The sequence below is a fragment of the Pogoniulus pusillus genome, chromosome Z (assembly GCF_015220805.1).
Source record: "Pogoniulus pusillus isolate bPogPus1 chromosome Z, bPogPus1.pri, whole genome shotgun sequence".
Taxonomy (NCBI): domain Eukaryota; kingdom Metazoa; phylum Chordata; class Aves; order Piciformes; family Lybiidae; genus Pogoniulus; species Pogoniulus pusillus.
The window spans coordinates 64057439-64068538 of record NC_087309.1 but is presented as its reverse complement, the minus strand read 5'-3'; the positions used below and the strand labels follow the sequence as shown (position 1 = coordinate 64068538).

Below are 11100 nucleotides of genomic sequence, written 5' to 3'. Positions count from 1 at the left end.
AGGAAGCTTTGACCCATAGGGGATGGAAGACCAAGAAATTTCTCATACAAGTAACAGGAAGTTTCTAACAGTAAAGCCTAGAAAAGTGTAACATATATATATATATATATATATATATATATATATATATATACACATAAAATTGTTAGCAATGAGTTTCAGTAACTGAAACTATCCCAACTTATAAAATAAAATTTACAGCACCACAGTTTGAACAAGGTATTTACCTCTTGTTAAGATATTTCTTTAAGGAAAAATAGAAATCAAATCTTAAGAATGGATTTTAAATACTCATAATGGAATACAAAGCAAACTGGACAAAATCTAGAACTACTATCATAAATTACATCTACCCTTTGTAAATAATTTTTACCATTTATAATTCCATTAAAACCACTTAAAAGACTGTGCTATAAACCCTAACAAACTTAAATCATTGAAATATTGCTGATGGGAAAATGGTAAGTCACACTCTGGTAATAAAATTTGAAGGACTTCTGCATGGCAACAGTGGACAAAATTTTTCTCAAAATATTTCATTTACACATATAAATCTTCTTAAATTCTCATTCTAATTATTATTTTAGTTACATGCCCATATTTTTCTCCCCAACAAGCTTGTTATATATGTGTGCAATTTCTACTTTTATTGCTTTAGTTCTGTTTTCCACTCTGACTACTTTTTGAAACTTCATGAGAAATTAAGATACTACTGCAAAAGTGCAAGTGAATTCTGTATCATAGAATCATAGCATCATAGAATCAACCAGGTTGGAAGAGACCTCCAAGATCATCCAGTCCAACCTAGCACCCAGCCCTATCCAGTCAACTAGACCATGGCACTAAGTGCCTCATGCACTCTTTTCTTGAAGACCTCCAGGGTCGGTGCCTCCACCACCTCCCTGGGCAGCTCATTCCAATGCCAATCACTCTCTCTGGCAAGAACTTCCTCCTAACATCCAGCCTAGACCTCCACTGGCACAACTTGAGACTGTCTCCCCTTGTTCTGTTGCTGGTTGCCTGGGAGAAGAGACCAACCCTCACCTGTCTACAATCTCTCTTCAGGTAGTTGTAGAGAGCAATGAGGTCCCCCCTGAGCATCCTATTCTCCTGGCTAAACAACCCCAGCTCCCTCAGCCCAGAACTGGACACAGGACTCAAAGTGTGGCCTGACCAGTGCTGAGTACAGGGGAAGAATAACCTCCCTTGTCCTACTGACCACACTGGCCCTGATGCAGGCCAGGATGCCATTGGCTCTCTTGGCCACCTGGGCACACTGCTGCCTCATCTTCAGCCTATTATCTATCAGTATCCCCAGGTCCCTTTCCTCCTGGCTGCTCTCCAGCCACTCAGTCCCCAGCCTGTAGCCCTGCTTGGGGTTGTTGTGGTCAAAATGTAGAACACTGCACTTGGCCTTGTTAAATCTCATCCCATTGGCCTCTGCCCACCCATCCAGCCTGTCCAGGTCCCTCTGCAGGGCTCTCCTACCTTCCAACAGATCAACACCTGCTCCTAGCTTGGTGTCATCTGCAAACTTACTGATGCTGGACTCAATCCCCTTGTCTTAGACGTCTGCAGTCACATGAAAAGCAGAAGTCAAGACAGAAATGACTGTTTTGGTTCAGTAAACATATTTCAATAATTTATCATTCACATGGGTAATAGCTATGGTATAGTAACCACTTGATTAAATGAATGGTGTAGATCTCAGAGCTAAAAATCAGACCAACAATGAAACAGAACCAAACCAGAATAACATATGATTAAATTACTCAAATCCCACAGGCTTATGGTTTGAAAACTATTTTCCATGGGTTTATTCTGGTCTTTTTTACTGTGTAGCAAAAGCATACACAGAACTAAAAGTACTGCCTAATCCCTTCGATCAAGAGAAGATATTTGAGACCTGCTGAATGCACACATACATACTAAGAGGTAAATAGAAATTTACAAAGCATGATTCCAATTCATCATCGTACACATAATCCTAATAGTCAAAGCAAAATCAACCTAATTTTTGCCTTCACCAACACAAGTGCCACACTAATCAGAATAACACTACAATATTAAAAGAGGTATATTTTATCCTTAGTGAAATAAAATGGATATATTCTTGACAACAAAGCAAGTTACATAAAACTATTTTTTGTCTGACTACAATGCAATGTCAACAGCAGGAAAAGTTCAAATCCAGAGAATTCTCTGAATAATCACAAGTATTTTCCTTGAGATACATTTGGAACAGAAAGAGTTACAGACTCTAAAAGTCCTAGACAGGATCAAAATAGATACATAGCAGAAAGCCAACAGAAGGCCATAGGAAAACAATTATTTGCACCTATGTTCACCATTAAGCAATTTAAAACTGCATAATATTTGGTTCCTTAATTTACATGGAGCATACCAATTGATGTACTTCAAGTTCAAGTCCCCACTACAAGGAAACAAAGAAGGAATTAAAAAAGGAAATATTAGCAATTTACCTACCATGAATATGATTCATTTAAAACATCCAAAAGAAATCAAGCATAAAGATGAATCACTAGATTGTCACTAGCTTCTAAAAGATACTTAGTTTTAACCTCAGACATTTCCTAAAGTCCTTTTAAGAAGTAAACAAAAACGACCAAATTGTCTATTTTGATTTGAAATGCGTTTCAGCCAAGCTCCACACTAGAAGCTCTTAAAGAAATCCAACTGCTGCATTTTAAGGAGAGAAAAAAACCATTTTTGGTTACAGAGTTGCATTAATTGTGAGAAGTAATAGCAATATGCACTTCATGTACTTAGCGGGAAAGACTAGAGTGACCTTGTTCAAAAATACATAAAAACATAGGAGGCACTTTTTTTTTTTTTTTTTAAATACTACTTAGATATTCATGACAAAAAAGGCAAAAGCCAATGACAAATATTTACACCAGGTCCTCATGGGATACCACATGGCTGTCACACAACATCCAAGTTACGCAATATAGGCGTATGCACAATGAGGAAAGCATTCTAACGTCACTTCACAAGGAAAACAAAGACCTTCCTAACCTCAGGAAATATAATCCAGAGCTATAATGAAAGCTTTTATGACATAAAAATTTAAATAGCCTGCCAAAATAAAATGTAAAAGTATCTTCAGAGTAATGTGAGGTGATGGCAATGGAATGATTTATTCAAAAATACAGTCTGAATATTCAAGAACTATGATCAAAAGCTGTGTTTAGAGAATAAACAGCATAAGACTTACTTTATGATTCAAAAAAACCCCATGAAAATATTCTAAAAGGAAAAAAATCCACTTCTAGGATTCAGAAAAAGATCACAAGTGTAACAAGAGGTAAACATCCAAAAAGAAGACTTAAAAGAATCTATTTCATCATTAGTGAAACAAAATTTTGACTCATTAAATTATGGGGAACTTCTAAAATCATAAAAAACACGTGTTAAGACTCTTAAAATAAACATTTGAATAATACTCTGGATACAGTTAGAACATGAACTCTGGGGTGAACACTATGAATACATCCAGGAGATACTGCATTCTGTGATTTTTTTCTATTTCACAGCAGATTATTACTTACACAAAATTTCAGGAATTAAACATCACTGTTTTTTTACAGTCAAGCTCCTCTGGGCTCATTAATTCAATCTTCAATATCAGACCTACCTTGCCAACCTACACTAAATCAACTTCTGTGTTTTAAGAGCATTACCACCTCATACTATTTTCTCTCTTTAATAAAGGGAGAGTGTGCCTGTGAAACTGAAATGTATGAGTACATCTCATAGGTGCTGATCTGTTGGAAGGTAGGAGAGCCCTGCAGAGGGACCTGGACAGGCTGGATGTCCAGGTCCCTCTGCAGAGGCCAATGGGATGAGATTTAACAAGGCCAAGTGCAGGATTCTGCACTTTGGCCACAACAACTCCAAGCAGCACTACAGGCTGGGGACTGAGTGGCTGGAGAGCAGCCAGGCAGAAAGGGACCTGGGGGTACTGGTGGATAGTAGGCTCAAAATGAGGCAGCAGTGTGCCCAGGTGGCCAGGAGAGCCAATGGCATCCTGGCCTGCATCAGGGACAGTGTGGCCAGTAGGACAAGGGAGGTTATTCTTCCCCTGTACTCAGCACTGGTCAGGCCACACCTTGAGTGCTGTGTCCAGTTCTGGCACTCTCAATTCAAGAGAGATGTTGAGGTGCTGGAACATGTCCAGAGAAGGGCAACAAAGCTGGTGAGGGGCCTGGAGCACAAACCCTATGAGGAGAAGCTGAAGGAGCTGGGGTTGTTTAGCCTGGAGAAGAGGAGGCTCAGGCGTGACTTCATTGCTGTCTACAACTACTTGAAGGGAGGCTGTAGCCAGGTGGGGGTTGGTCTCTTCTCCCAGGCAACCAGCAACAGAACAAGGGGACACAGTCTCAAGTTGTGCCGGGGGAAGTATAGGCTGGATTGGAATTGCGCCGGGAGAAGTATAGGCCCATTGGAATGGGCTGCCCAGGGAGGTGGTGGAGGCACAGTCCTTGGAGGTGTTCAAGAAAAGACTGGATGAGGCATGTAGTTCTGTGGTCTAGCTGACTGGCTAGGGCTGGGTGCTAGGTTGGACTGGATGATCTTGGAGGTCTCTTCCAACCTGGTTGATTCTATGATTCTATGATTCTGTTCTATGATCTCACTGACAAATCTTGGGATGAAAGTAAGCAAGAGTTTACAAAAACATCATCTGTAGGTCATTTCAAAGTCTTTCAAACTCACTTTAAGTCAGAAAAAAAGGGTCAACAGAAAGTATCAGGAATATCTATGTAAAATCTGTCACTCTTGTAAAGTAAATGCCTGTGAGTGAGAGTGACGGATTCATCCTAACAGCTCCAGATGTCATATTAGAGTTTAGAAATTTTTAAACAAGTATTTCTCCCTGCCACAATATTTTCTTTAGATCTGTGCTCGGTTTATCTGCACAGTCAGAAATAAGGTAAGAAATCAAGACCAATGTATTGCATTGTCTAAGAGGAAATGCAGACAATTGCTATTTTTTTCCAGGAATTTGTTTCCAGGAACAAAATCACTTTGGTTTAGTTTTATTTTTAGTGTCTTTGTCAGAGAACGTAAAAACTTCTTGAGTACTGACATTATTATTCAGGTATTTTCCCAGGCAGGATTTACTCCTGAGGTAACTTCTATTAGCAACTGCAGAAATAGTTATGTTACTGCAACAGCAACCCTGCTGAGATTTCCTTAAACAAACAAATATCAAAAAGTGCAAACCAATCAAACAACCAACATAAAAAAAAACAAACAACCACCTTGTAATTTCCTATAAAACTGTCTGGTACAGAAGCTTTATTTAAATAATGAAGAAAGAACTCCAACTATTCTAGGCATGGACTCACCTGTAGTTCATATTTTTGAGAATTCTGATGTACTGCATTTAAAGCATCATGAGCTTGCTGAAGTTCCTCTTGTAACTGACAAATCCTTTGATCTTTCCCAAGTAACTGATCATGAAGAGAGTCAGAGTTTTGCTGTAGTTGAATCTGTCTTGTTTTAAGAGTTTCAAAACATGAAGTCAATTCGCTATAAAGCTGAGAGGGGAGAGAAAAAAGCAAACAACAATGCAGACATAAGTAGAGAAGGAGAGGAAGTATAATTTAAACAACCTATCCACAAAGATCATCCTCTTTTTTATGTTCCTCCACAATTTCTGTCCTCCTGACACACTCTTCACCTTTAAAAATAGTGATTGTAACAATCACTGATAAGTTTTTACAGAAAAACACACTACACTTCAGAATATTACATGATTCAACTGCTTCTTTAAGACATTTATAGATAGAAATTGCACCTTAATAATCAGGATTTATTTTTCTTCTTGAACAGCTTATATAAAATAGATGCAAAAGTTAAAAAAATCCCTTATTGAGAATAGGCAAAAAAATTGAAGCTGCTGTACTGGAAATGAAAAACAAGAATACCAAATAACATTCTTGTCTCTTGCAGAGTAGTTGAAACTTTTAAACCAAACATTCTTAGTATAGTTTGGATAGCAATACAGTGAGTCCACTAATGTCTGCTGCATTTTGTATGAAGTGTAGAATCATAGAATGGTTGTTTGAATTTTTATTCTGTGGGAATTTTTTTTTTTTTTTATGATTAACTATAAAATACAGAAATTATATTCTAAGTTCTTATCCCTGGCTGTTTTTCAACTGTTACTGCTGAAACCAGAATAACTTATATATTCTGCAATCACTTTAGAAGTGGTTCCAAACACACAAATAATTTCTATAATTAGATCTAAGCAGTAAGTTCCAGTACCTGCTACCTAATTGACACTTATTTCGTGAGTATAAGAACTTGACAACTACTCCATCACTACATTTCACCCTTTTTTCCAATATAAACACCTGCAAACTTTTTTTTTTAATATGCACCTCTAATTTAAAAAAAATACAAACTAGTTTGAGAAATAAACCTGTAGTTGAATGAACAACAGCACAGATTCTGAAGACACTGTGACTGCATGATGTCACTACCTAAGCATATAGTCTTTTCTCCATTTCAGTCCTTCAATCCTTTGATTGTCCTTTTTTTTCTCAAAATAAACAATAGTCCTTCCAACTATTTATTCCCACATAAAAAAGTGTCTAGAAGGCATGTATGTACTTCCTCAGCTGACAGTTTTCTTCACAAAATCCATTTCTACCATTCCATTATGTAGGGAAATCAGAACCAAATCCATCAATAATGCTTTTAAGTATGAGGAACTGACACAAGTAATTTTACTTGTAAGAACATTATTTTACTCTCCATTTTAACCTTTGTCTTGTCAACTTTACTTAAATGATACACTTCTTTCCCCCTTTACTCTGCTTACATTTCTTAAAAGTTAAAACCTTCGAAAAACAATCATAACTTTTAGATTTGGAAAACTGTCTACCTAATACTTCATGAGAAATGTGGAAATAATCTCCCTTCTTTTCCATCTCTCTATCATTTTCTATTCCTATAGGCTCTCAAAATCCACTTAGGGCAAAGCAAATTACCACTTGTGTATTTCCAAAGGAGGCAAGAAATCACGTCTCAGGCAAAACTAATGTGAAATCCAGATATACTGCTGTTTTGATTTGCTTCAGGCCTAAACTTGTGCATGGAAATGTCTGCAACTACTGAATCTTGCTTACATATTTCAGAAAACTAACATTATCGCTATAAACACAGGTTCGAGATTACCAAACTTCTTAGGGAAATCTGTGAGAATTTCACAGGAAAATAAACACCTCATTTATATAAAAAAGGGCATTTTTCGGTAATGTCCTTCCAAACAAATGGGATAACAAGATACCGTTACTTCTAGCTATAACTCTATATACGTTCATCAGCTAAATAATACTGGTATGACAACTTGCTGGGTTTATGACTAGCACCACTTAAGTGGTTGCAATTATAATACCTGAAAGGTAACATCCTAGTAAGATGAATGGACAGCATCAAAAACAGGGTGGGTTTTTTTTCTAGCTGGAAGTCACATCCCATAACATAGCTAATGGGTATTTCTAGTACTCGGTGTTTGTCAAGATAAGACAAATAGCATGTCTTTTAACGTGCATAAAATTTCCCAACCTTTCCTGCTTTGAAAATAGTAATAACAAAACACACAGAGTTCAAGTATAATATTAGTTATTTATTATTTATTAGCTACCATGAGGTTTTTTATTTAACATCATGGTGCTCTTTTGTAGGACTCTTTCTGTCTTCTTTTTTTTTTTTCCTTCCCCCCCCCCCCCCCCCCCCCCCCAACTATTTAACACGAAGAAATTTCAAAATGTGAATTTTGTCCTTTCTCCACAGTAAAATAAAAAAGTTTCTAAATTTCTGTCTGGCTTTCAATTTTTTATGGCCCTACACAGTTTTGTGGATTAAATACACACTTAACATTTATAGCAGATTATTTGGGGGGGGTCATGTTTATATGAGATTATTTTGGTGGTTTCTGCTCATTTCTGGCCCGTGTTAGGAAAGGCACTGCATTTAATCACACTGCAGTAGCACGGTCCAGAACATATAGCATTGTACAACACAGTAAACAGTTTTACCATTAACCAAGATACAGAAAGTCAGGTGCAGAGAGACAAGATTTAAATGAGGAACAAAGGACCAGAGACAGAACATTGAGTGGCAAATCCAAAGGCAGCACAAAAATATTTTCAATTATTTATCTCAGAGCTAGTAATCTTCTGTGGGAACTGAGGACAGGAGTCAGCTAGAGCACATCCCTGTATACCCTTCATGCAAGATTAAGGCATGCTCACCCCGTCAGGCAAAACATTTGTACAGAAGCATAGCAAATTTAGAACAAAGAACTGAAACTAGTCTACTAGTCTGTGCCAAGATAGCAAACACCTGTCGTGGAGGGCCTGTAGGCCCAAAAGCAGGCTTGCTTTCTCAATTTCAGGTTGAGAAGGCATTTGCTTTGTTAAGCGTGCACAGTGTGCTGTATCTTCCAATCTGTCTCACCACTCTTCATAAGCTGAGTAGGTAAATTCGTAGTCACTCGAGTAGCAAGAACTGGGATACTCATCACTGAGCTGAGAAGATATTTGATCCACTCTTGAGTACAAGGAGCCAACCATATCTGCCAACTTGCCCATCATATCAACTAGGTTCAGAAGAGCTTCATTGTAGACGCTGTGACCTGAGCAGCTGGGGTCGCTGTCGCTTGAGCCGCTGGGATCTCAGGTTTGAGCCCTCCTGATGCGATGTCTTTCCTTGTCCCTGCGGTGGCGCTGCCTTCCAGATTCAGGAGGCGCTGGGGACAGGTCTCTGAAATGTACCCTCTTTTTCTTCTTGCCACGCGGTGCTGCACCATGGCTGTCTTGGTGCTGCTCTCTGGTTGTGCCCTCAGCTAAGGCTGGAGGTTTAGCAGGCTCAGCATCTCTCCACCGCCCAAGGGTCGTGGCTTTTCCCCGGGATTCCTTTGGATTACAATGGGAGGCTCCGTGACTTTTACCCGCCTTCGGCTCGCGTTTGCGGCTTGGTGGCGCAGCGTGTCTGCCTGAGGACTGGCGGCTGGCAGACGGGCTGGATTCATGTGCTGAATCGCGGTGAGGCTTTTTGCACGGAGCGCCTTTGAAGTTGCAGTTCACCGGCTCTCCGCCGTTTGTCTTTTGCGGCTGGGCGGGACCGGGTGACGGTCAATCACGCATGGCTCCTGTGCAGTACTGGCGCTTGCTTTCCACATGCATAGGCTGATGCTGCGGTTGTCTGCATGCTTCGAAGATACGAAGTATTTCTTCTCTGTGCCGTTTTTGGCTTTGCAGCATTTTGCTTCTGAGTTCCGTGTCTCTGCTCCAAAATATGCGGCTAGGGTGCGGTGCTGGCAGGAGTGGCTGGGGTTGCCCTGGCAATTGGAATTTAGGGGCTGTGCCTTGCTTGGTAGTTTGGGCTTGCCTTGGTGGAATGAGACGCCAATAGCTCCTGCCCCAAAGAGAGAGCCACGTCTTTTGTGCTAGGTAATGAGCGATTAGGGTGCTTGCCCTTCCCTGTGCCTTGCAGGAGCGAAAAAAAATCTGCCTTTGCCTCTCTGATAAGGCAAACAGAAATCAGATCAAAAAACTTCTGATTTTGAAATTGCAGTTTTTCAATCTCTCTAAGCTCAGGATCTTTTCATCTGTGTTTCTCAGCTCCGTCTGTGTTTGCACTAGACAGGTAGGGAGGATTAAAGTGTGATTTTCCTGAGCATTCTTAGCTAGTTTTTGAAGTAAAATTTTTGGCTGCCGGCTGTTTTTAGCGGCCCATTTGAGCCCATAGCCTGTGATTTTATATCCCAAGTTATGAAATGTCTCCAGCATGTGTGTATCCTGCTCTGACTATGCCAATTATGTCGCAGATGGGGTATTCTGTGACCTATGCCTATTTGGCAGAGGGGAGAAATTAATTAATGTGAGAGGATATTTATAAAAATATATATATATATTTATTAACTTCCAATATTTCAACTCTCACCACTCCCAACCACTGAACTTTAATATTAAATGGTTCTTTACACTGTTATGAAGACATTCTAGGATATATATCAACAGAAACCTATTAATAACTAGCAAACATTCAAACTATTAACAGAGAGAGAGAGGTTCCCCATGGCTCAATGCTGCCTGAAGTCTTATACTGTTTGCCCAGCAAAGCTGAGCTGAAAACTGCTCTCTGCTTTATGGCAGAGATAATAAAAATTACAGAGGCATCTACTCACAATTCTTATCAATTATTAATCACCCTCTGGGGCTGTGTCAGCCTACTGCAAGTGTCCAATTCTTCAGGATCTCTGCCTGTGGACTTTTAGCCTGGAAACCTCCGGCGTCAGGGGAAATGGCAGGCTCTGGCCTTGCTGCTGCTGGATTCTGCTGGCTGCTCTCTCCAGGGGTACGCAGGCAGGATCTCCAGGTGCAGAGGCAGGATTCCATGCAGTCTGAGCACGGGTCCAACGCTTGCTCCTCAGGCTGATCAAATGCAGACAAGTGGGTCTGCTCCCAGCAACCCACGGCAAGGTGCACACCAGGCACTCATACAAAGGCAGACATAAAGCTGCAAGGAAGTACGCACACAGACAGGCAAGCAAGCATGTGGTGGAGAGGTAAGTAATGTGGGGAAGGCTGCACATGAGCCTGTGTACCCCTATTTATCAAATGTGGGCCAAGAGTTAATGGCCTCATTGGCCACTCGAATGACCAATCAGGTTGGCAGTCAGCTGAACCCTACCGCACTGGGTCAAACCCACAGGCCTGGACTCCAGGCATGGGAATCACGTGGGTCCAGCACCAGACAGGCCCGAGTTGGGCATATGGGGACTTACGCAATCAGGTGTCCCTTTGTTCTCATTTACCCCTGGTGCAGGCAGAGAGACTTGTCCAGGGAGAGTAGGCATAAATAAGCCTACAGGCCCTCCACAACAGAGTAAAAACTTTAATACCTCTAGAAATATCTGTTACCTCTGCCGTAGAGCAGAAAGAGTTTCAGCCCGCTCTGCTGGGCAAATAGTATATGACCTCAAGTGGCATTAAGCTGTGGGAAAAACTCCTTTCTCTGTTTATAGTTTGAATGTTTGCTAGTTAATTAACAAATCCC

General features: G+C 40.2%; 1 protein-coding gene across 1 annotated transcript in view; it reads right to left on the bottom strand.

Moving 5' to 3' along the window:
* Positions 1-11100, bottom strand: part of CNTLN (centlein) — a 250261-nt gene that overhangs the window by 153800 nt on the left and 85361 nt on the right. Inside the window, 1 exon segment of the mRNA XM_064140410.1 lies at positions 5373-5564. Coding sequence (XP_063996480.1) covers positions 5373-5564 — 192 coding nt within the window.